Source organism: Misgurnus anguillicaudatus, unplaced genomic scaffold (assembly GCF_027580225.2).
Source record: "Misgurnus anguillicaudatus unplaced genomic scaffold, ASM2758022v2 HiC_scaffold_28, whole genome shotgun sequence".
Lineage (NCBI taxonomy): Eukaryota > Metazoa > Chordata > Actinopteri > Cypriniformes > Cobitidae > Misgurnus > Misgurnus anguillicaudatus.
Window position 1 is genome coordinate 5,415,854 of NW_027395278.1, and position 26,500 is coordinate 5,442,353.

The 26,500-nt window shown below is 40.6% G+C and overlaps 1 protein-coding gene and 2 long non-coding RNA genes across 3 annotated transcripts; 2 read left to right on the forward strand and 1 right to left on the reverse strand.

Moving 5' to 3' along the window:
* Positions 1 to 1,492: 1,492 nt before the first annotated feature.
* LOC129418282 (uncharacterized) lies at positions 1,493 to 26,220 on the reverse strand. The gene is made up of 6 exons (XM_073864861.1): positions 25,747 to 26,220; positions 23,581 to 23,648; positions 23,413 to 23,487; positions 23,211 to 23,294; positions 2,719 to 2,845; positions 1,493 to 2,598 (listed from the first exon to the last, which is right to left on the reverse strand). The coding sequence occupies exons 1-6, from the start codon at positions 25,967 to 25,969 to the stop codon at positions 2,111 to 2,113; spliced, it is 1,065 nt and encodes a 354-aa protein (XP_073720962.1). The 5' UTR covers positions 25,970 to 26,220; the 3' UTR covers positions 1,493 to 2,110.
* On the forward strand, positions 12,320 to 13,908 carry LOC141362552 (uncharacterized). The gene is made up of 2 exons (XR_012368293.1): positions 12,320 to 12,569; positions 13,029 to 13,908. It is a non-coding gene; the product is annotated as an uncharacterized lncRNA (long non-coding RNA).
* Positions 14,593 to 18,632, forward strand: LOC141362551 (uncharacterized). The gene is made up of 6 exons (XR_012368292.1): positions 14,593 to 14,710; positions 15,449 to 15,517; positions 15,818 to 15,971; positions 16,447 to 16,526; positions 16,785 to 17,263; positions 17,374 to 18,632. It is a non-coding gene; the product is annotated as an uncharacterized lncRNA (long non-coding RNA).
* Positions 26,221 to 26,500: the final 280 nt, after the last annotated feature.

Consider the following 26,500-nt stretch of genomic DNA (forward strand, 5'->3'; position numbering starts at 1 on the left):
TAGTCATGTCATTGAAACGCTTCATTTCATGTAGAGTATAGTGTTTTTTCAGTACATACTATATCCCATGCTGTGAGTTGGTGGACAAGTCAAAGGTGAATGCAAAGCCTAAAGTGTGAACTCTTCTTTATCTTTATGATGAGGATGATGATGATGATGATGATGATGATGATGGTCTGAGCGAGGCTATCATGTTTACATGCTAAAGGTGATCTGGGATATGTTTACATCGGCCCTTTCTTGCTCGACTGCAACCTCTCTCATGTTTGTATTGTAATCTGAAGGTATTGTTTCCATCTGAAGGAAATGGCTTTAAAGGGACACATTTTGGAATCCATTCAGCTGATCTCCGGGTCTGGCGGTACCACTTTTAGCATAGCTTAGCACAATCCAGAGCCAACTGCGAAAGCCACACCCCTAAAGGAATCCCCATGGAAACCATATGCCATCATGACAATGCACGTGATGGCCATAATGGCAGCCACAATCTAAGAGGAAAAATTCTAGATTCCAAGACTTCAAGCACAATGAAAGTCAGGAACTGTGACTAAACACAATAAATGCTGTTGCCAAGCAAAGCCTTTTCATAATAAATTCACCCATGGACCTTTGTTTTGTAAAAATACAGTAATTCAGTGTTCCCTCTGCATACTCATCATGCTGCAGTTTCAAATCCAAATTTTCACAAATAATTTCCGAATCATTTATGTAACTCATTATAAAATACACTTTAAGCAATAATGCCACCATAGACTGCAAATAGATGGATGACGTGTCTCAAAATATCTAAAAAAAAAATGGCTGCTGACATCTTGCGCCAATGATGTCAATTGGAGTCAGAGTCTAAGCAGTAGTGATCATAGGGCCCCGCCCATTTTCCAGTTTAACTGATTTGTGTGTTTAATCAAAAACACACAAATCAAATCGTCACACCTTATTTTTTAATAGCGTGTAATAACCAACTTAAAGGGACACACCACTTTTTTTTTAAATATACCTATTTTCCAGTTCCCCTAGAGTTAAACGTTTGATTCTTACTGTTTTGGAATCTATTCGGCAGATCTTCGGGTCTGGCGCTACCACGTTTAGCATAGCTTAGCACAATCCATTGAATCTGATTAGACCATTAGCATCGCAATAAAAATAACCAAAGAGTTTAGATATTTTTCCTATTTAAAACTCATCTCTTCTGTAGTTACATCGTGTACTAAGACCGAAGGAAAATTAAAATTTATGATTTTATAGGCCGATATGGCTAGGAACTATACTCTCATTCTGGCATAATAATCAATAATCTTTGCTGCCGTAACATGGCTGCAGGAGGCACAATGACATCATGCAGTGCCCAAAAACAGTCCCCTGCTATTGAAATTTACCAAGGGGACTATTTTCGGGCACTGCGTAATATCATTGCGCCTAATGCAATTATATTATGGATTGTGTTAAGAGTGGTACCGCCAGACCCAGAGATCAGCTGAATGGATTCCAAAATGATAAAAATCTCTAGAGGAGCTGGAAAATCAGCATATTTTCAAAAAAGAGGAGTGTCCCTTTAAATGCAATGCATGTATTCTTTAAGTCAGATTTGATGACTGCAGCCGTGCAGTGCCTGAGCTGTCCGCTCTGATTTGAAGATTGCTTTCTGCAATAATAACTACAGGTCAAGGTAATCCATGTCCATTTAATTAACCATTTAATTTGATCTATTATTTGATAAAAGCAAAGACCTTTATAATAAACTTGCAGTAGAGCAGGGAAGTATTTTGAAAAAAGTGAGAACACTGGGAAAGTACCCTTAAAATGTCTTACATGTACACCTTTAGTATGAACAGTACCTTTCAGGTACCAATATGCACTTTAGATATAAAGGTGAGTGACAGCTTTGTACCTTTTTCTGAGAGTGCACAGTGTGATAAAATGCTTTCCAAGTAAGCCCATGATTCTGAATGGTATTCACTCAAAAACACTAGGACCGTACCCCCTACCTTACCATAGCAAGTTGTAATCATTTCAATTCATTGATGAATAGAGTCAAGTGGTCAACTTCAAAAAGGTCAAAAACTGTTCTCTTAAGCCTTAATGTACTTTTCATGTTGTGCATGCATCCCATTTAACTGTGCTTTTCAGAGTTTGATCTATTTTTAATTTCCCGTTCGTCTCTCATCCCTTGACACCTTTTCATGGATAACCCAGAGTAACGTCCATACGCACACACTTTACTCTGCGATTGTGTGTTTTTAGATGTATGAGGTCTCTGATCCAATTCCCTCCAGTCCTGAAGCCAAGGTAAGTCACAAGACCTTTGCCCAGTTTCGGTCAGACCTCTGTCTAGATGTGTTGAGCATTGGAAGTTCCTATAGCTTTTCATCACTGGACCTCTAAAATTCCAGTCTTCAACCTCTGGCACAAATCCAAGATCTGTTTGCAGTTTGTCTTTTATTAAGTCCCCTGAGTTTGGGTCTATCAGTTGTGGACTTGGCTGTAGCAATTCCCTTACATCCAGAATCTGCCCCTCAGACTCATCCCAGAAGATGTTCCTTTGCGTTGGTCTGGACACAAGCCGGACTCTCTGCCTTCCCTCCATGTCATTTCCTTCCACTGGCACATTTGCAGGGAGAAAAAAAACGATCTGATGATCTGAGGACACTTCAGTGAGCACAAATACACAACTCGAGAAGAAAACATTCATTTATTGATAAAGTGACTCGAGGTACTCACCCTCAGAGGTGTAGACCCTCTTCTGCCTCCCCCGTTTCTCCCTGAAGCACCTCTGCTGAGCATGCCGCTTCTTGGTTGCTTGGTGACTGAGCATCGTCTGTGCCAGCAGTAGACCTTTCGTGTGTCCCTGTGAAGGTCAAGAATGCTTGAATGATGCATCTAAGAATAGCTATGTGTGATGTGTAAATGTAATTTTAGTATCACTTGCATATAATAGCTAAAATAAGGTAATTACATCAGGTCAACTTATTTTCAGGTTAGATTTAGATATCGAGAAACAAACTACATTTTGCATGAATGCTTTTGCCAGATGCTTCTATTCAAGCAACTTTATGTGAATTCAATCTATACTTTTTATCTGTTTAAATGTCGTTGCAATCATAAGGCTTCTATACTTGAAGAGTTTCGTTGCAAAACGAGATAAATCCATTTTTTAACATTTTTGTGAAAACATGTTTATTATTATGTTATCATGTTATTATTTTGTTTTATGGTGCTACTTAGCTGTATTTTTAAGTTATGAAGGTTTAAATCAAAACAAAACAACTGCAGTTGAATTGAAATTAATTGGAATGCTCAACCTAAAAAACGAGATTTCTGAACAATTAAAAAACGGTGGTTATCTCGTTTTGCAACGAAACTCTTCACTTATAGATTTAACTGTTGATCCTACGATTACCATCATAATTATGAGGAGAATGCAAATGCGTGTAACTGTGGGTTCACACCAGATGTGAGTTCAGCGATTTGCGCGAGTAGATTACATACAAAGTCAATGCAAAGATGAGATAAGACACGTCCTCACGTGGGGCTATGCGAATGACGCGATATGGGCAGCGTGTTTGCTGCGAAAATATTCAACTCGAGCGAAAAATTCGCATGACACGAAGTTAAATCTCGCGAGTAATCAAGAGCGAGTAAAGGCCTCGTTATAGTTGTGCGTAAGTCCTATGGCATAGCCGCAGCGGCGTAGGTTCTGCGTCGGTTTTCATTTATACTTTTGCGTCGTTTTTTTGCGTCGATGTGCAAAAACGCGCAGACCGCTGGTAGGCAGTATCCACGCATGTTACCACAGTAGCAGCGTGACCGTCAAAGAAGAAGAAGCTTAGCAAGTTAACCCACAAATGAAAAAGAAACAGCAACTTGTTGTGTATGATTTGAGAAGACCAGCAATGACGGAAGTAAATAAACAGCGACTTTTGTTGCAGTTTGAGTTAAATCACTCCCCAACTTGGCTCCTCTTTGTTTTCACCATCGCAAACGAAAATACCTATGACACAGTTTTATTTAGTTGATGGGAGGGGTTCTGGTGGACCAATCACAGCGTTTGTGGTCCGCATAGAACTGACGTGGTGTTAAAAATTTTGTGAGGTGCACGTCAGGCTACGCAGTGGCTACGGATAACCTACAGCGTTGCGCTTACGCATGACTATTAATCAGGCTTAATGCGATGCCCCGCGTTTGGTGTGTACATAGCATTACACATGCCTTCTATCTCTTGGTTTTGGCTAGAAGGGCTACAGCTTTGGCCTAAATCTCGCAAGATGTTGGGTTTAGGGTTAGGTTTAGGGTAGGATTAGGATAAAAACAGCATTCATTTGGCAGTTGCTGTTTCCCTTTCTGCTACAACTTCATCTCTTTTTATGTTATGTCTTCTCGGCCAATCATCGTTGAGAATGACTCTCTTTTTCTTTTTCCATTTTTGACTCTCTGACTAAGGAACACTTATTCATTTATCTACTGGGGAAATCTACAGGCTATCAAAAGTTGTTTGTCTAGATAAAATACCTTTATTCTGCAATTTGACTTGTGTATGATAATTTTTTCTAAAGAGTTGGATTGCATCGTCATTCCACAAACATAGTGGAAAGAACAGAGGTGGCTGTTTGTATGTTGAAAGCCAAGATGAGAAGATGGAGATGTTTGCTTCATCCGCGGTGTTTCCCTTATAGTTTATGTTGGCTGCACATGAGCAACCTCGCAACGAGACAATATCAGATCAATAAGCAATAGTTAACCTTATGGAGTGATTACAAATAAAGCGTTCATCTATCAAATGTGCCATTAAACTATATACACAACATTTTAAAGTACAAGCTCTTGTTTTATATTTATGTAGAATCGTTTACTTTAAATGCAGGTATGCGTGTTTGTAATGCGTTTTCAAAATATGTGTTTGTTGCGTCATGTAAACGTCTCGGTTACGGATGTAACCCTCGTTCCCTGAAGGAGGGAACGGAGACGTCACGTCTTGACCGACGAATTGGGAACTTGCTTAGAGAGGCCAATCTGCTTCGTATACTACTAAAACGCCAATGAACTTGGCATTGAGATATTTGCATAATGCTGGCGCCGCCCCGCCACGTACGTACTGTATATAAGGAGCACGTGCAAATAGGGAAATCAGCTTCTGTACGCTGAGAAAGCCGGAAAGGTGACCGGCCGTAACAGCAGGTGGCAGCACCTGTGGCGACGGGACGTGACGTCTCCGTTCCCTCCTTCAGGGAACGAGGATTACATCCGTAACCGAGACGTTCCCTTTCAGTCGGTCACTACAACGTCACGTCGTGACCGACGAATTGGGAATCCCTACCAAAACGCCACTAGGGGCTGACCTCTTCCAGTGTCTGCAAAAAAACCCTCCAAATCCCCTTAAGGGAATGGAGAAATAGGATAAGGCAGAAAGGCCGGGCACTAGATGTTCCTTTAACCCCACAGTAGTGCCAGCGACTGGGAAGCGCCCTACCAGAGCGGGATAGGAACGCTGCGGAAGCCACCATCCCTCTTAGGGGCTAATGGTGGACTAAATAAACAGTAATAAGGACAGCCGTGGCTGTGTAAGCAAAGCAGTGCTCTGCTAAGGGAAACGTGGGCTGGTAGGATTAACCCCACGGAAAAATACTCACAAAGGAACCCGATGGGACACAATGTGGGGCCCTGGCCAAACACGTAGGTTCGTAAGAATACAGCTAGTGAAAGGCTGACAGCCAATGCTCCGCAACAAAGGCTGCCAAGGCAGTGGAGGAAGAGCAATTCAAACCATTACGCATTTTTACTCTGATGGCCTTCCATACTGAAACTCAATTTGGAGCCTCAGTCGGAGGCTGCAAGCCGACCTGCGAGTCTGCTCTCCGTGCCCTCCCTGGAGAGGAAAGGACACGAGAGGATACAGGGTCGATACGAACACTGTAAAATCTAATGAACGTATTAGGTGTCGCCCAACCAGCAGCTTTACAGATGTCTGTTAGCGAGGAACCACGAGCGAGAGCCCAAGATGAGGCAACACTCTGTGTAGAGTGCGCTCTCAAATTAAAGGGGCAAGGAATACCCTGAAGATTATAAGCCAGGGCGATAGTATCAACTATCCAATGAGACATCCTCTGCTTAGTGACAGCTTTCCCTTTCTGCTGGCCACCATAACAAACAAAGAGCTGGTCTTAGGTCCTGAGGCTTTGCGTGCGGTCCACGTAGAATCGCAGTGCACGTACGGGGCACAACAAAGCCATGGTTGGGTCTGCGTCCTCCAAGGGCAGCGCTTGCAAGCTCACCACCTGATCTCCTGAGCACGTAGCCTGGTCTGGGTCTCAATGTCACGCTCGAGACAGCAGGACCAAACTGAAGGCACGAATCGTCAACAGAGAATGCATGTAAATCCCCTACTCTTTTCACTGAGGCCAATGCTAGCAGGGTCAGAGCTATCATTGATAAAAGCTTCAGACTCGCAGACTGCAAAGGCTCGAATGGCGGTACTAGGAGTGCTTTCAGCACCATGGACAAGTCCCAGGGAGGAATAGAAGGAGGGCGCGAGGGGTTTAGCCTACGAGCGCCTCTCAGGAATCTAATAACCAAATCATGCTGGCCAACTGATCTGCGGTTAATAAGTGAGTGATGAGCAGATACAGCAGCGATATCAACTTTAATAGTGGAGGGTGACAGCCTACCGTCTAACCTGTGTTGAAGATATAAAAGCACGATGTTAATAGGGCATTCTCTGGGGTCCTCGCGTTGCGAAGAGCACCAAGTGACGAAAAGGTTCCATTTAAACGCGTAAGCCCGTCTCGTAGACGGAGCTCGTGCCGCGTCGATTGTGTTAGATACCGCCTGGGGTAAATCACTTAAACCTGGTGCGCGCTCAACAACCAAACGTGGAGATTCCACAGGTCGGGGCGCGGGTGCCATAATGTGCCCCCTCCTTGAGAAAGAAGGTCCTTCCTCAGGGGAATCCGCCAGGGAGGGGCTGTCGCGAGGAGCATTAGTTCCGGAAACCAATTCCTGGTCGTCCAATATGGGGCGATCATTAAAAGGCTCTCCTCGTCCTGCCTGACTTTGCACAGGGTCTGTGCTATTAGGCTCACTGGGGGGAACGCGTATTTGCGCATGCCCCGCGGCCAGCTGTGTGCCAATGCATCCACGCCGAGGCTGCCCTCGGTTAGTGAATAAAATAGGCGACAGTGGGTATCGTCCGGCGACGCAAATAGGTCTATCTGCGCACAACCGAACTTCCTCCAAATCAGCTGGACCGTCTGGGGGTGGAGTCGCCATTCGCCGGGGCGCGCAGCTCAGGAAAGCGCGTCTGCCGCTGTGTTGAGCGAGCCCGGGATGTACATGGCACGAAGGGACCTCAGATGCTTCTGATTCCAAAGGAGGAGAAGACGAGCGAGATGTGACAGGTGACAGGAGCGCAAACCGCCTTGACGGTTGATATACGCTACAGTCGCAGTGTTGTCTGAGCGGATTATTAGTACATCCTTCCCTCGCAGCTTCGTAGCGAAGTGTACGAGTCCCAGATATACTGCCCATAACTCGCGGCAATTGATATGCCAATGCAACTGGGGTGCTGTCCACACCCCCGAAGCCGTGAGCTCGTCGTACGTGGCTCCCCAGCCCGTGTCGGAGGCATCTGTATGGACAACAGCATGCCGGGAGACCTGTCTCATGGACACGCCGGTCCTGAGAAACGCGGGGTCTGACCACGGGGGGAATGTTAGGCGACACGCAGGTGTAATGGTTACACGATGGATGCCAGCGCGCCACGCTCTCCTCGGGACTCGATCGTGAAGCCAACGCTGAAGCGGCCTCATATGGAGCAGTCCAAGCGGTGTCACAGCCGCTGCTGCCGCCATACGCCCCAGGAGTTTCTGAAATTGTTTCAGCGGGACCGCATTCTTCCCTCCGAATGAACCGAGGCAAGTCAGAATTGACTGGACGTGCTCTTCTGTCAAACGCGCCGATAAATCAATCGAGTCCAGTTCCATACCGAGAAAAGAGATCCTCTGCGTGGGGCAGAGTTTGCTCTTTTTTCCAGTTGACCCGAAGACCCAAACGGGCAAGATGCCGAAGCGTTAGATCTCTGTGCTCGCACAGCGTCCGCCGAGAATGCGCTACTATAAGCCAATCGTCGAGGTAAGCCAATATGCGAACACCGCTCTCTCTGAGGGGCTTTAACGCCGCCTCCACTACTTTTGTGAACACATGGGGAGAGAGAGACAGCCCGAACGGTAAAACTTTGTACTGATATGCCCGACCTTCGAACGCAAACCGGAGAAACGGTCTGTGACGAGGGAGAATGGACACGTGAAAGTACGTGTCTTTCAGGTCTATTGCTGCAAACCAATCTTGGGGGCGTATTGAACTGAATATTTGCTTCGGTGTTAATCATCCTGAAAGACCTCTTCTGAAGAGATTTGTTCAGGACGCGCAAATCCAAAATTGGTCGTAACCCGCCGCTTTTCTTGGGTACTATGAAATACGGGCTGTAAAAACCCGATCTCATCTCGGTAAGAGGGACCGGCTCGATCCCGTCCTTCGCCAATAGGACTTCGACCTCTGCACGCAGTACATGTGCATCGGACGCTTTCACCGTGGTGAAACGTACGCCTGAGAATTTGGGTGTGTGCCGGTTGAATTGAATTTCGTAACCGAGGGGGATCGTGCGTAAAACCCAACGAGACGGGAAGCTGAAGCCAAGCCCCCAGAGACCGCACGAGAGGAATTAACGGCACTACCGGTGTACCCGCGGTGGGGCAGCGAAGCGAGACAGGTGGGACTGCCGGTGCGTCTGCTGTGACAGCATAAGCATCTACAGTATGTGTGTGTGTGACACTGACCTGAGCCCGCTGAGGGAGAAGGTCGTCTGGTCTCCTCAGCGGAGGACGCAGACTCCGAAGGGGTTGCTGGTGGTCCCGTCTCCGTAGTGGAGAGCTCGAACTCCTTAGAATACCCGCTGGCGATAGAGGAGAGGGAGGAAGAGCATCTGACTGCCCGCTCACATCTCTCTCGATCCTCTGGAGACCTGGAGAAGGAATAGGAATGCACTCTTTTTGTGGTTTTGTGGGTGCCGGCTGAGAAGCCGGCGGAACAGAAACAAAACGAAACTAAAAATTTTCCACCCGGCCCACTACCGGTGGAATGAGCGGTGCCATCACCGTCTCCCGCTGAGTGATCCCATCCAAATCCAGGTCACCCGTCTCAGGGCTGCTTCGATTTCCGTTTGCCACGGGAAGCGGGTGGGGCGGGTGGTGCGGGCTGCCGACGGCTGTTCCCCCTCCGTGGCCTGGAAGATGTTCTAGCGGGGGGGGGGGGGTGCGGAGGCAGCCGCCGGAGGGCGCCCTCGGCGAGGAGCAGACGGGGCAGCCGGCGCTGGAGGGCGAGATGCAGGTCGCTTGCGCCGGGGCATGATCTGAGCGAACGCCTCCGTCTGCTTCTGGGCGGCGAAGAACTGCTGGGCAAAAGACTCCACCGACTCACCGAAGAGACCAGCCTGGGACACGGGAGCGTCTAAGAACTTGTTCTTCTCCGCATCCGACATGTCCGCCAGACATAGCCATAAGTGGCGTTCCTGGACCACCATCGTGGACATGGCACGACCAATCGCCTGCGCTGTAACCTTGGTAGCGCGGAGAGCCAGATCCGTAGCGGCCCGGAGCTCCGAAAGGACAGGCGAGTCGTGTCCTCCCTCGTGCAGATCCCTCAAAGCCTTCGCTTGATGAACCTGCAGCAACGCCATTGCGACGAATCCCCCGACCGGCTTAGCACAGTGATGCGGAGATCATCCTTCGAGAGCCTCACGGCCGCTCCGTGGCGGCGTTCGGAACTCGTTGGACATGGGTTGCGTTTTTCCCGAAGGAAAGACAACCGTCTCCGCAAATCCACAAGGGACATGTTCTCGCAGTGAGAACACTTACCCCCAGCAAACGCTGCCTCCGCGTGCTCGATGCCCAAGCACGAAAGACAACGCTCGTGACCGTCCTTCGGACCCATATACTTTCCGCACCCAAGATCGCACGGACGAAAAGCCATCCTGAAAAGGACGCTGATCTCCGGATATACGAGAGAGTGGCTGCCTTTAACAAGGCACAAAGCTCTCCGTATCACTCTTTTAGGGAAATTCACTCAGATGCTCAGTTGATGATGCGCACAGGGAAAGGCAACACACACACTAAACTCAAAACAAAAAAGATGCAGAGCCGTGGAATACTGCGAAGCGTCCGCTGTGGTACTGCTAGTCCAACCAACTTCAGCAATTGATCCCAACAGAGTAAAGTAGCTTCTCAGTAGCAGATACTGCCGGCTTTCTAAGCGATAAAAAGCTGATTTCCCTATTTGCACGTGCTCCTTACAGGGAGTGCAGAATTATTAGGCAAGTTGTATTTTTGAGGATTACTTTTGTTATTGTACAACTACAGTGCTCTTGGTCAATTCAAAATGTTAACAAACCCTCAAACCTGAACATTTAAGTAGTAAAAGTGAAATTTTGGCTTTATTAAGAGAATATTTCTATGTACATCATTATTAGGCAACTATTAGTGTGCAGAATTATTAGGCAACTAAATGAAAAACAAAGATTTTACCATCTCACTTGGTTTTTTTCACCTGTTAAAGTAAGAATAATAAACAAACTCTACAGTTACAAAAATAATTAATAAAACAATAAAAAATAAAAAAATATATAGACTCAGTGACCAATATAGCCACCCTTCTTTTCGATAACAGTCACAAGCCTTCCATTCACGGATTCAGTCAGTTTCTTGATCTGATCTGAACCAACATTTTGTGCAGACGCAACCACAGCTTCCCAGACACTGTTCAGAGAGGTGTACGGTTTACTTTCACTGTAAATGTCCTGCTTAAAAAGGGATCAAAAGGTCTTAATAGGGTTTAAGTCAGATGAAGAAGGGGTCCTTGGCATTAGTTTTTCATCTCTAAGGCCTTTACTGGCCAGCCATGCAGTGGAGTACTTGTGATGTATGTGATGGAGCGTTGTCTTACAAAATAATCAGTCTTCTTGAAAGATGCAAACTTTTTCCTGTACCACTGCTTGAAGAAAGTGTCTTCTACATTACAGGCAGGCAGGCACAGACAGGTATTATTAAACATGAGCTTGTTGGACCTTTTTGGGTTGAAAATGGAAATAAAAAACAACTCTCAGACCTACTGCCAATTTTTAGAAGACACTTTCTTCAAGCAGTGGTACAGGAAAAAATCTGCATCTTTCAATAAGACTTTTTTATGCAAGACAACGCTTTAGCACATGCATCAAAGTACTCAACTGAGTGGCTGGCCAGTAAAGGCCTTAAAGGTGAAAAACTAATGACATGGCCCCCTTCTTCACCTGACTTAAACCCTATTGAGACCTTTTGATCCCTTCTTAAGCAGGACATTTACAGTGAAGGTAAACCGTACACCTCTCTGAACAGTGTCTGGGAGGCTGTGGTTGCGTCTGCACAAAATGTTGGTTCAGACCAGATCAAGAAACTGACTGAATCCGTGAATGGAAGGCTTGTGACTGTTATCGAAAAGAAGGGTGGCTATATTGGTCACTGAGTGTTTAAATGTTTGTATTTTTTATTGTGTTTTTTTTTTTTTTGTAAATGTAGAGTTTGTTTATTATTCTCACTTTAACAGGTGAAAAAAAACAAGTGAGATGGTAAAATCTTTGTTTTTCATTTAGTTGCCTAATAATTCTGCACACTAATAGTTGCCTAATAATGATGTACATAGAAATATTCTCTTAAGAAAGCCAAAATTTCACTTTTACTACTTAAATGTTCAGGTTTGAAGGTTTGTTAACATTTTGAATTGACCAAGAGCACTGTACACTCTAAAAAAAAAAAGGTTCCTTGAGGTTCTATATAGAACCGTTGGGTTCTATACTTGGCCAATAGAACCTTTTACCAAAAAAAGGGTTCCATATAGAACCCTTGGAAGGCAAAGAACCATTTTTATTAAAATGGTTCTATAATTCACGTTTTCTGACTGAAGTGTAAAGATTACACAATAATTGCAGACCTACACAACTCATTTACAAACCTACACAACTCATTCACAAACCTTTTTGTGTCAATAGGCTGTGGTCAAAAAAAGAGAGAGTCAACAAATAGGCTATTAATATTTAGTGTATGATTTATTTCCTGTGAGCTTTTTTATGCAAGTTTGTACATTAGCATGAAACTTACAGTGCAGTTTGCGTTTTTGGTGAATTATCAGGTGTTTTCTTTATTTTGTACATTCTATATTGTCAATGTTTGTTTAATTTAACCTGAAGGGGCATTAAAAACAAATAATCGCAAAAGTGCCCTCTGGTGGCGTATTCACCTTATTTTTCACGACAACAAGGGCGGCGCCATTTCGCTCATTTTGTCAACGTTCTTCCGGCCGCATAGACGATGAGCAGCTGAGGCAGTGACTGAAGGCGACGCGTTAAGCTTAAAAAGCTCACTCGAGCGCCTTTATGTTTCTTTCTTACCAATTTTAAGCAAACTGAGGAACACCCTTATCCCAAGTATTGGTTCGACTACGATGTTCCGGAAACTTTAAACCACGCCGGGTGTTGAAAAGGTGGCCAGTTTCAGGTAAGCTATCGTAGCTAACTTTGTGCTCGTTCGCCTAAAGATTTGTGAAGTCCGTTCTACAAATACACTTAAGATCAGTAACGTTAGTTTATAAAATGCAACTATTTGAATGGTTTTAATTGTCCACCTATATTTTTATATTTACGATAGTACAACGAGATATTATAGTACATTGCATTCTTACAGTAGCCCACGTGATTCCTACAAGTTACTGAGATTTCAGATGCTAGAATGTCAGTTCATTTCTCATTCAGATATTGATAATGACCTATTAAACAACGTATTGTTTAACACTGAAGTTAAAGGTTGTGTGTATAATGTTACTGTCTCTGTTTAATGCATCTCTCTCTTACACACTGTTCTGTTTAAGTATGGGTGCCATTTATATATTAATTCTCATGATGCAAGTTTCTTTTAAATGCTAACATAAAAATGTTTATGGTTATATTGTTTTCACAGATGCATTGATGTGTAGTGAAGCAGTGGACAACTGTGAGGATGATACAATCAACATGTTCCTAAACTGTGATGCAGAAACACAATGGGAGGATCCATCCGTCTCTGACCACAACTACACTTTAAAATCACAACTCAACCTGAAGCAACCTACATCTGATATGGGAAAACAATGGTGCAGTTTCCCTGACAGGGCTTATGCTGGTCCCAGGCTAAAATGCATATTTGAGCTACAATAATTTAAAAACACCTTTTACTGACATACCTCAACATATATGAGTGCCATTGTTTTGTCACAAGATGCACACCAGTCTTGTTTTTTGTAAGGTTTGTTTGTAAAAACTAAAATGTCCTAATATAATTAAATCCTAGTCCTGTAAACCCTGTCCGAGAAACTGCTCCTATGTGTTGAGCTGGCACAAATGTACATATCTCTGCTGAGAAACAACCATCTTTGTGTCAGCTTTACACAGGGTTGATGTTGCATCCATTACACAGTCGCCAAGCACTTTACCAGTACATACACCAACAGCTTCCAGATAAACACTTGGGATAAGCTCCTGATGACTCCGATAAAGCTGTGTCTTAATTTATTGCAGGGTGGTCTTGCTTTACCCTTTGTAAAGTTACATTAAACCTTCATATGTGATCAGATGTCATGCAGTGATATTAAACATTTACAGTGTGATCAGATGTTGTGCATTTATATTAAACATTTACAGTGTGATCAGATGTTGTGCATTTATATTAAACATTTACAGTGTGATCAGATGTTGTGTATTTATATTAAACCTTTACAATGTGATCAGATGTTGTGCAGTTATATTAAACATTCACAGTGTGATCAGATGTTGTGCATTTATATTAAACCTTTACAATGTGATCAGATGTTGTGCATTTATATTAAACCTTTACAATGTGATCAGATGTTGTGCAGTTATATTAAACATTTACTATGTGATCAGGTGTAACCTGCCATGCAGTTATATAAGCCTTTACAGTGTGATCAGATATTATCTGTAAGGAATTTCTTAAACCATATGTGAGCTTTGTAGATTCCACTTAAAAGGATTTAAGTCTCCTGATTTGAAGGAATAAGTGTTGGCAAGTTTGCAAATGAATTCTATCATGGTACCACATAAAAACGAAATAGTTATTGGACTGGCTAAGGTGCACATTTGCTTTAAAAAAGACGAAATCACTGTGTAAATATTGGTAGGCATAAGTACTTTAATAATTTCCAATGCTGATCCATCAACTCCTGACAGGACGAGGTAATATGTCCCATAGGTTACTTGCCGCGGCGGCTTCATATCGTCTAACCACGAGACGATTGATGGGACGATATAAGACTATCCGAGCGTCTTATGAAGTTTTCTCCGTGCTCCTAATTTAAAACATTAACAGCAGTAGCGATATTTGTCATTTGGCTAAAGTTATAGTGAACTACAAACAATCTTCTAACCCCCAAACTAACCACCGAATGCACTGTGCCATATTAGCAGCGGAAGTCGGTTGACAAAATGCGGAAGAGCGAAGAATTAAAAAGGGGCGTGGCGGAATAAGGTGAATATTTGCGTTGCACCAGAAGATGAGCCTCGTGACGTGACAGTTTTTTTTCAAACTGAGGTGAGGAGTTCGGACTCCGGACCGGCATTTCTGCTTGTTTGTACCCTGTCCATGAGGTAAGTAAACTTTACATTTTTGAAACAATATTACTGAAACATTTAGTATAATTAGTTAATATTTATTTTGTAAGAGTAGGCGTTGTGCTAAATAATGATCCTAGAAGCTACATTTATAATATTTACCTCAGTTAAAAAATACTGCTGGTAACGTTGAAGCACTGGCGGGCTTCGTCAACCGTCAGTTATAAAAGGTCTGTTAAATACATTTTGTTCCGGGTTTTAATGAATTACGTTACAGTCCTGCTTTATTTCTTTGTCATTTTAAATTAAATTGCCAAGCACAATAAGACAGCTGTGTTGTAAGGAGACGAAATTCGAGACAGTAATTTCAGTGAAGCGCGTGGTCAAAGGAACCAGGTGAAAGACGGTGTAAGGGAAATTATACAGTATGTAAATGTTTGTCGCAGTTTTACACATATTCCATGAGTATTTTTCGCTTGTTCACGAGTGTTTTATCAGGGTTGGAGCTAAACTCCGAAGGAAAGTGGAAACTGCTGGCCACAGTTAAGAACATTCCGCCGGTCTGTATTAATGCACGATTGCAGTGCAGCGTTCGTATCCGCAACACGTCTAGATGGCATGTTTTCTGTGATGCCCACAAATAATTAATGTGATGGTAGCTGTTAAGACACTTACATTTAACATTCAAATGTTTTAAAAACCAAACGTGTTCAGGTTTTTATGTGTATTTGGTTTGTGAAGTGTAATTTATATGCTTTTTCCTCTCCCTCACAGATAACCATGGTTAATAAATGGTCAGACACGTCACTGGCTTTTAAATATAAACCCCATTGATGCAAAAAGGTAAGGTGCTTAAAAGACCTCGTAAACCTGACTGTCACTAATGTTCATCAAAGAGCAAAATAAAAGAAATCTGTGTTTTGTAGCTTTAATGATAATTCTTACTGTATGTATTTCATTTAGAATTTAGCATTAAAGACTGTAAAGTGTTTGAGGACTTAATTTAAATTCTGTATATTTCACACAAATTTTTTTATTGAACATTGTGTTTTGAAAAATACATCAATTGCAACCTCAAGTTAATGTAGACTTTAAGGAACTTGTTTGTCTGAAAGTGGATATATAAAGATTTTGTGTTTTAAGATGCTGCATGGAATGACAATGAGGTTTGGAACAGACTTGGTGAAGAACATGGAAACATCTCTAAATAAAATGGCGCCAAACATCATCAGGAGTGCAAAAGAAGGAAGTAAAAAACATCTCTACGCCAATCTCATTGGAGAGGAAACCACAGAAGGTGCTTGTTCTTTGTCCAGTGTAAAGTAGCCTTATTTGCATTGTCAATGTAAAGGTTCTAGCACCTATAAATTTTATAAGTGAAAATATGAAAATAATGTTAGTATAAACTTTTTCCTTGCTATTGAAGAGTAAACTTGTTAATTAAGAGACGCTGGCTGAGAAAGAGTTAAAGTTTACCCACAAATTAAAATTATCGTCACTTTCTTCAGCAGAACACAACAGAAGATATTTTGAAAAAGTATGGTAATCGAACAACAATGGTGCCCATTGACCTGCATTGGTTTTGTGTCCATTAAATTGAGTTGTTCGGTTACAGACATTCTTCAAAATCTTTTTTTGTGTTAGTGTTCTGCTGAAGAAAGAAAGCTGTGAACGTTTGAAATAACGAGTGAGTGAATGAGTTTTCTTTTTTGAGTAAAACGTCCCTGTAATTGATATCTGTACCTAATGTACAATAATTTGTATCTTTGTAGGTCTGGTGAGGAATGCTGCACTTCTGTTATTGCAAGCATTATTTCAAGAAAATCCCAGCTTCCTTTACTGTGTAAATAGTGTAAGTCTTCTGTAATTTAGTTAGCATTTGAGGCACTTTATTTAAAGTAGCATTCAATGCAAATATAAAAATATTACTCTGTTTTCCCTTAAATAGCATACAGTTCCATATCAATTATTATGAGTCTTGTTGGTTCGTGAGTGTCGCTTGCCTAGTTGTCATACTTTATTTGTGTTATTATGGGATAATTTTAAGTCTATTTGATGGCTTCTGTTAATTGGTAAAAAGCACTTAAAAGGTGAAATGTTTGTTTTACAGGAACCCAAAGGTCCCACACCAACCATAGTGTTCAACGGCTCTCCTGATCATCTCAAATCTGAAAGTATCAACTGTATAATGGACAATGTGAACTTAATATGTGGAAGACATTGACATCACAGGCTGTGGAATGACTGTGTCACAGGTCGGAGAAGCGGACCGCCCCTGTCGCGGATCACGCTCCTCCTAGTTCCACCTTGAGGAGGTCCCAAAGCACCCCAATGACCAGACAAACCAGAGATAAGTAAAATATAAAAATAGAAACTTTATTTAAATTATCTAAAACTAAAGTGGGGAATGGGAAAGGGAATCTAAAAATCTCGCTTCTCGCCCTCAGGGGGAGTATTAAGGGGCCAGGGACGAAGGATTTCCACGTGACTCCACCTCGAACACCGCTACAGAGCGTATCTGGCTGGGTTGGGCACACACCGTCGCGGCGGCCCCTGATCGCATCCACAAAGGTCCAAGACCCTCCTAAGGTGAGTACGGATGACAAGGACACAGCACACATCTTCAAGAAAGCTTTGTGTATTTCCGTTTCAAGAGGTTCTTACTTGACTGTTGAACAGTGTTTCTTCTCCCTCCACAGCTCCCAGCCGTAGCAGAACTACGTATTTCAGCACCCGAACGACTAACAACCCAGCCGGCATCTGCAGCGTATATCCAACGCGATCAAACTTCACTCTGACAATTAACTTCCTATACACAACCACGCCGTCCTTTCGCCCGGACCAGCCCCGCACTCTTTCCGCCCGCTACCTAGCGGTCGCCGGATCAGCAGAGCCTGCGGACTCTTCGGAGGCTGGTCTTCGTTGTGCTGCCCAAGGCGGAAGTTTACTTCCAGTAACTTCTACCTTCTCTCTTTATATCCCCAACCATCGCTCGCCACGTCACTCACACAGCTGTGCCTTGTTTCAGCGAGTGCGGGGATTCCCGGGGAACCCGGAAGTGCCGGTGTCTGTACAAACTGGTCCGGGCGGAACCTCTTCACTCTCCTTTTGGTTCCGCCCCGCATAGTCACTCTGTGACAACTGTTTGCGTTTTTTTTCTCCTCAATGTTCAATACCCTTTTGCCATAAAGCACAAAGTGACTTTAATTTATAAAATATATGCTTAAGTTTTAATACCTGTACAAAACAAATGTACAATCAACTTGTGTAAATTGTCATTCTATTTAATAGATTGTTCATGAATTGTCTTTAAATGCATTGTGATTTCGGTAACACTTTACAATAAGGTTCATTAGTTAACATTAGTTAATGTATTAACTAACTTGAACAAACCATGAGCAATACATTTGTTACAGTATTTATTCATCTTTGTTAATGTTAGTTAATTCAAATTTAAGCTTTAATTGCTTGTTCATGTTAGTTCAGAGTGCATTAACTAATGTTAACAAGATTTTAATAAAGTAATTGTTGAAATTAACATTAACAAAGATTAATAAAGGCTGTATAAGTGCAGTTCATTATTAGTTCATGTTAACTAATGTAGCTAACTAATGTTAACTAATGAACCTTATTGTAAAGTGTTACCGTGATTTCTTTTCATCATTTCAGACACATGTAAGTTACTAAAAATTAGTACTGCATATACTGTACAGTATCTATGCGTAAGGGAAATAACTTGAACAAAATTTTTAATGTATAGTGTAATTAAGAGTTTTTTTGGAGTGTTTAATACAGAGATGCAATTTATTTATTTATGTATAAACGTATGTATGTTTATTAAAAAGTGAAAATGCTTAATGGAAATAATTAAATAACTAAATGGTTGAATGTAATGAGACATTTTAAATGTAAACTAAAGTTTTGCTGTCTAATACAGAATAAAGAGATGTGATTTTAAGTAATTTTTATAGATTTATATTTCTGTATAATAAAATTTATAAATAATAAACTTTTATAATTTTCTGGATTGGTTATAATTTCTTATCAATAATAAATTACTCATAATAATAATAATAAAGAACCTTTAATGGTTCTAAATAGAACCATCTAACTTTGATTCAAAGAACCATTTGGGGTTCTTTTTAATGAACCCAGTAAAGTGGTTCTATATTGAACCATTTGGGGGTTCCATATATGAAGCGGGTGATAGAACCATTTCTGGTTTGATATAGAACCATTTTTTTTAAGAGTGTAGTTGTACAATAACAAAAGTAATCCTCAAAAATACAACTTGCCTAATAATTCTGCACTCCCTGTATATACGTCCCTGGCGGGGCGCCAGCATTATGCAAATATCTCAATGCCAAGTTCATTGGCGTTTTAGTAGTATTCGAAGCAGATTGGTCTCTCTAAGCAAGTTCCCAATTCGTCGGTCACGACGTGACGTCGTAGTGACCGACTGAAAGGGAACCGTGTGCATCACATGTTTTGTCAAAATAAGTGCCTGCTGCACATGCGTCAACACCGTTTATGATAAAAGAAACGCTCACTTTCACAAAATACACGCAAAACACTCCCTTAACAGTAAACTCTGATTACGCATGAGATTATGCGAGGATCTGGCAAACGCGAGCGTATCTTTTATCATAAACCCTTTAGACGCGTCTACAGCAGGTACTTATTTCAACATGACACGTGATGCACACAGGATCTCTCAATGCGCAGAACACATATTTTGAAAAAAAGAACCACACACATGACGTGCTACATAAACGCGCGCCCTCAAAAAAAGAAGTCACAGGCCACCAATGATACTTAGACAATGTAAGATGTGTGATATTCGATCTTTATCCATGAAAATGTCAATAGTTGAGCATCACATGAAACAAAAAGTAACTGTCAAATGAATACTTTGTCTATAAAGAACAACTGTCTGATAGCTGAATAGGACAGAAATAAGTTATTTGCATCCCAAAAATCTAAATGTTAGAAATCATTAGAAAATTGGCTCATTAAGAATCAAGTCTGAGTTATTAAAAAATTACAGTGGTTACTGTAATGCTGATTATATTTACTCTTTATTTGCATCTTTGGAGTCAGTTGGGTCAGTGTGAAACCCCTGTTTGCAGTTGTTGGATTAAAGTAAATGAGACTTTTTTGGTGTTTGTTGGAGTTGGTTGTTGTTGGATCAGTGTGAATTGCACTGTTGCACTTTAAACAAGTTGTATTGTACCAGCAACTTTTAAACTTAAGCCCCGGCAAGGCACGATCAAGCCCTGAAAGTAACCTAATTACAGTTTATCTGTATTTGACCCAACCATGGGTTTAAACAACACAGAGTTAAGCAAAGGAAATGTGAAAAAAACATAAGTAACTAAACATTACCATTATTATTTAGATAAGGCTTAAATGATCTAAATATATGATGATTAGAATGGTGAAATGATCTTGTATGTAAAGACGACACGATTTCCAGAGTGTGGAAGAGGGATCTTTTCCTATTCCCTATACCCTTCTGGTGGATCCCAGAGATAGATGCACCATTGCTGCACCCCAATCTACTTTCCACTCCACCAACACTGTAATCAGATCCAGTGGGACCACAGGTCAAGGCTCAATGATCACCAGCTGTCAGTCTTCTCATACTTTATCTACATCTTTTAGTTTTTAAACGTCATAACAAACTCTCATCTCTGTGCACTGTAAAACGTTTCTGTAGAAATTACAGTTGAAATTACAACTAGCTGCCAGTAACTTACTGTAGATTTTATAACAGTTTGTTTAAAGTTAAATGAACATGAAACATTTTCAGTATTTATCTTCTACTGGCAACCAGCTGCATAATTACAGCTAATTTTTTACAGTGTGTTGTCACCATCCCTCTTTCTGGATATACAGTGGGGCAAAAAAGTATTTAGTCAACCACCAATTGTGCAAGTTCTCCCACTTAAAAAGATGAGAGAGGCCTGTAATTTTCATCATAGGTACACTTCAACTAGAGACAAAATGAGGAAAAAAATCCAGAAAATCACTTTGTCTGATTTTTTAAGAATTTATTTGCAATTTATGGTGGAAAATAAGTATTTGGTCAATAACAAAAAAGCAAGATTTCTTTCTCTCACAGACCTGTAACTTTTTCTTTAAGAGGATCCTCTGTCCTCCACTTGTTACCTGTATTAATGGCACCTGTTTGAACTTGTTAGCAGTATAAAAGACACCTGTCCACAACCTAAAACAGTCAGAATGCAAACTCAACTATGGCCAAGACCAAAGAGCTGTCAAAGGACACCAGAAACAAAATTGTAGACCTGCACCAGGCTGGGAAGACTGAATCTGCAATAGGTAAGCAGCTTGGTGTGAAGAAATCAACTGTGAGAGCAATTATTAGAAAATGAAAGACATACAAGAACACTGATAATGTCCCTCGATCTGGGGCTCCACGCAAGATCTCATCCCGTAGGGTAAAAATTATCACCAGAATGGTGAGCAAAAATCCCAGAACCACACGGGGGGACCTAGTGAATGACCTGCAGAGAGCTGGGACCAAAGTAACAAAGGCTACCATCAGTAACACACTATGCAGCCAGGGACTCAATTCCTGCAGTGCCAGATGTGTCCACCTGCTTAAGCCAGTACATGTCCGGACCCGTCTGAAGTTTGCTAGAGAGCATTTGGATGATCCAGAAGAAGAGTGGGAGAATGTCATATGGTCAGATGAAACCAAAACATAACTTTTAGGTAGAAACTCAACTTCTTGTGTTTGGAGGAGAAAGATGCTGAGTTGCATCCAAAGAACACCATACCTACTGTGAAGCATGGGGGTGGAAACCTCATGCTTTGGGTCTGTTTTTCTGCAAAGGGACCAGGACAACTGATCCGAGTTAAGGAAAGAATGAATGGGGCCATGTATCGTGAGATTTTGACTCAAAACCTCCTTTCGTCAGCAAGGGCATTGAAGATGAAACGTGGCTGGATCTTTCAGTATGGCAGTGATCCCAAACATACCGCCCGGGCAAAGAAGGAGTGGTTTCATAAGAATAATTTCAAGGTCCTGGAGTGGCCTAGCCAGTCTCCAGATCTCAACCCCATAGAAAATCTTTGGAGGGAGTTGAAAATCTGAGTTGCCCAGCGACAGCCCTAAAACATCACTGCTCTAGAGGAGATCTGCATGGAGGAATGGGCAAACTACCAGCAACAATATGTAAAAACCTTGTGGAGACTTACAGAAAACGTTTGATCTCTGTCATTGCCAACAAAGGGTGTATAACAAAGTATTGACATAAACTTTTGTTATTGACCAAATACTTATTTTTCACCATAATTTACAAATAAATTCTTAAAAAATCAGACAATGTGATTTTCTGGATTTTTTTTTCTCATTTTGTCTCTCATAGTTGACGTGTACCTTTGACAAAAATTACAGGCCTCTCTCATCTTTTTAAGTGTGAGAACTTGAACAATTGGTAGCTGACTAAATACTTTTTTGCCCCACTGTATACTTTATATACTTTAATACTGCCTATTCTTGCCATATCAAGTATGATATCCTCAGTAGCTTCCTGCCAGCTATGAGAATCAAACCAGCACTCTTCACATTACAAGCCCAAATTTCTAACCACTAGGCCATAACTGACCACATTATGTGCCACCTGTCAAGGGTGTTTTCCTGTTTCTGTTAGAGATGAGAGCTGAGACAGACTCCAGCATTCCCTGTAACCCCAATAGGAATATATTAACGGTAGAGGATGGACAGATGACTTTGTTTGTTTTTATGATAATATTGTGACAAAAAATAGCAAAGCTGGTACAAATTTTAAATGTATACACCTAAACATGAATAATTAATTTTAATGTAATTAATTTAGCAACATAACTCTCATGGCAAACAAAAACATAGTTTTACCAACATGATCTCACGGCAAATTTGATAAATTAAAGAATGGTGATACAACAGAGCAAATTGGTGTAAATACATTTGTTCATAAAAAGTGAATATTTAGAAGTAAACATTTTTGTTGAATGTGTTCAGATCAATGAATTTTAAATGTCAACACAAAAAATGTGTTCCTGTAGCTCAGCTATAAAATGTAGCTTGAATTCATTGTAAGTTGTTTAGGATGAAAGTGTCTGCCGAATGTAAATGTTAAAGGGGACATTTCACAAGACTTTTTAAAAATGTAAAATAAATCTTTGGTGTCCCCAGAGTACATATGTGAAGTTTTAGCTCAAAAAGATAATTTATTGTAGCATGTTAAAATTGCCACTTTGTAGGTGTGAGCAAATATCTGCTGTTTTTGGGTGTGTCCCTTTTAATGCAAATGAGCTGATCTCTGCACTAAATGGCAGTGCTGGTGGTTGAATAGTGCAAATTAAGCGGCAGTATTATCCCCTTCTGCCATCACAAGGGGAGCCAAATTTCAATGACCTATTTTTTCAAATGCTTGCAGAGAATGGCTTACCAAAATTAAGTTACTGGGTTGTTCTTTTTCACATTTTCTATAAGCACTGGGGAGTCTGACTTTAAAGAGCTCTATACCTGTACTGTGTTGTTGGTGCCACAGTGCCCTCTCTGGTTGGGAGTAGAATAGCGGTGGACAGGCCCATCTTTCCATTCCGTGACCTGAAAAAGACAATGCATGATATTTATTAAAATGCATTAACTACCCTTATTTATCCTCTTTAAAATAGCTAGAAATAATTTGTCATTTCATCCTAGAAAATAAAGAAACGTAAAAAACCTCAGATTCTGCCATGCATGTATGTTTGACAGGATTCACTTCAAACCCTATGGCAGAGGCCATTGGTTGCCATCCCTGTGAGTTAAATTTCATGATTATAAATGTAAACCACAACTGTATGCATTCATTCGTATGAACAACTTTCTAAGATGAAGTATATGTTCAGACCTTTGCTGGTTGTGGTGGGTGAGACTTTATAATACTGACACCAGTTTTATCACAGACACTCTGAGATCCTGTGGGTGACATGTCACAACTTAAACACAAATAAAATAACATAAAAACAAAAGCCAATTAAAAACAATTATATTTTGAGAAATCTTTTAAAAAGGTTTGATAGTTAAACTCAGTGTTGGGGTAACGCATTACAAGTAACGTGCATTACGTAATAATATTACTTTTCTGAAGTAACGAGTAAAGTAACAACTTACTTTATAAATGTACACATAAATATTTGAGTTACTTTTTTTAAGAAGTAACGTGCGTTACTTTCAGTTTAAATTATTAGATTAAAAAAATAATGTACTGAATTAAACTGAGGGTAATGTAGAATTACGCACTCTATGCGTGAGCGCCTGAGCGGGAACAGTTTGCAATTTCTGAATGCAGAACTTCTCAGTCATAAAAAACACCAGCAAGGTCTGAAAGAGATCAAGGCCTCAGCCAAGTAAGAAAAAGTAACGCAAAAGTAACTTAAAAATAACATAAGCATTACTTTCCATGAAAAGTAAGTAAGTAACGCAATTTGTTACTTTTTGGGGGTAGTAACTTAATATTGTAATGCATTACTTTAAAAAGTAACTTTCCCCAACACTGGTTAAAGCTTAAGTGTTTCATTTCTGTCAGTAAATAAATTAGTAAAACTACATAAAAAGCTAGTTAAAAAGTTTTAAATGCTTTATTAATAGCTCTTTATTGGTTAAACTAAGAGAGTCCTTCTCCAAACAAACGTCACTTGTTGAATAAATGTTGCTATTTAATTTAAGTTAAACTTTAACATAATTATGTAAACATAAAAAATTACACTTTAAAAGCAAATTCATTAAAACACTGTAAAAAATTCTGTAGAAATTACAGTGTTGCTTGCAGCTGGTTGCCGGTAACTTACTGTAGATTTAATATTTATGTTATTTACTGGCAAGAGTTTGTTCAAAGTTAAATACATTTTAAATATTAACAAGTCTTTATCTTTACAGAATAAAACTATACAATAACAGCCTCATGCAAAGCATTCTGGGAATCAGAAATCATCAACCTTTTTCTGTTTTTTGCTTCAGATTTTGTTTCCCAGAATGTTTGCTTGATACTGTTATTTTAGTTTTACTCTGTAAAGACAAAGACTTGTAAATGTTTAATGTTCATTTGACTTTGAACAAAATGTTGCCAGTAAATAACATAAATTTAAATCTACGGTAAGTTACTGGCAACCAGCTGCAAGTAAACACTGTAATTTCTACAGATTTTTTTACAGTGTACTTTTTAAATCATATAGGTACTTATTACTGGGTATTATTGGCAACCAGCTGCCAGTAACTTACTGTAGATTTTACATTTATGTAAAACAGTTTGAACAGTTTGAACAGTTTGTTCAAAGTTAAATTAACATATGTACACTGTAAAAAATTTGCTGTAATTATGCAGCTGGTTGCCAGTATCTTACTATAGAAGATAAAGACTGAAAATGTTTCATGTTCATTTAACTTTGAACAAACTGTTGCCAGTAAATAACATAAATGTAAAAACTACAGTAAGTTACTGGCAGCTAGTTGCCAGTAATACCCAGTAATACTGTAATTTCTACAGAAATATTTTACAGTGTACTTGCACTTCACTGTAAAAAAAATGCAGCTTGAAGTTAAAACAACTATTTTAAGTTTTGACCTGTGAATAATTGACATAACTATATAAAAACACGTTGAAATTATTTTACTTAATTGTTTAAGTTAAAGCAGCAAAATGTTGATTTGACAAAAATGCCGCATTTTTACAGTATGGCAGTCTGTGTACTAGTAAGCATAAAAAATAGCTATAATTATGCAGCTGGTTGCCAGTAACTTACTGTAGAAGATAAAGACTGAAAATGTTTCTTGTTCATTTAACTCTGAACAAACTGTTGGCAGTAAATAACATAAATTTAAAATCTACAGTAAGTTACTGGCAGCTAGTTGCCACTAATACCCAGTAATACTGTAATTTCTGAAGAACTTTTGTGTAAGTTTCACAAGTTTTTGTGTTGAAAATGTTTGATAATTTCAGAAGGAATAAAGATTAAACATTGTATTTTGCAGCAAATGCTGTATTTATGATATACTTGAAGTCAATAAATGATCTGACCTGGCTCTAAATGGGCATTGTGGTGTACTTCCTGTCTTCCTGTCAGAGGAGGCAGATGGATGGACTTCCTCTGTCCCAGAATCCCTTTCTCTTGCGCCTCTGTGCCTTGAACAGTAGTGATCATCCACTTTGAGGTTGGAAGCAGTGAGGGCTCATCTTCTAGTGCTTGATCATGAGACGGTGCAACTTGGCAAATCTTTGGTCTGGTGTTGCTATTCCCCATGATCCAGGCCTCCAGTTAAGTAAGTAATATATGAAAATACCTGATGGAGAAAACAAATACACAATGAGACTAATTTAATGAAAATCAAATCTTTTGTGTGGATGTTCCCTAAAGTACCTTTGATTAGAAGGCAGTGCTTCTCAAGGAACGACCTTAGACTCTTGACCTTCTTTCCAGGAAGTAAACTCTTTGTTCCACATAAATATCATACATTTGTAATCCTGGGTAAATTCACTTAACTTTGTTCGAACTTGTAATTTTGAAGTGGAAATATACTCCAGAAAAAAATGTCCACTTGCATCTGATCCAGTTAAAGTGTTCTGGTTGTAAGTTGTTCCTCTTATCAAAGAGCATTTCCCTTCTGTTTAACTGTACAAAATGAAACTCTAGCAAAGTTGTGTTGTGAAATGGCAGGTGCATGCCCCTCTCTCTCTTTATATTTCTCGGTTTTGGCGTAATGAGGAAAGTTTCCATGGCGACTGTCCCTACAGGTTACTTTATAACTGTGTGTTAATGATGGACGGCGGTGAG

Bases quoted from the DNA above. Each gene is read 5' to 3' on its own strand.
- LOC129418282 (XM_073864861.1), bottom strand. From the start codon at position 25,969: ATGGGGAATAGCAACACCAGACCAAAGATTTGCCAAGTTGCACCGTCT. The intron at 23,295-23,412 runs GTTTTTTACGTT...TGTCTTTTTCAG, and splicing joins CATGCATGGCAGAATCTGAG to GTCACGGAATGGAAAGATGG. The intron at 2,599-2,718 runs GTGAGTACCTCG...CAAATGTGCCAG, and splicing joins GAGGGTCTACACCTCTGAGG to TGGAAGGAAATGACATGGAG.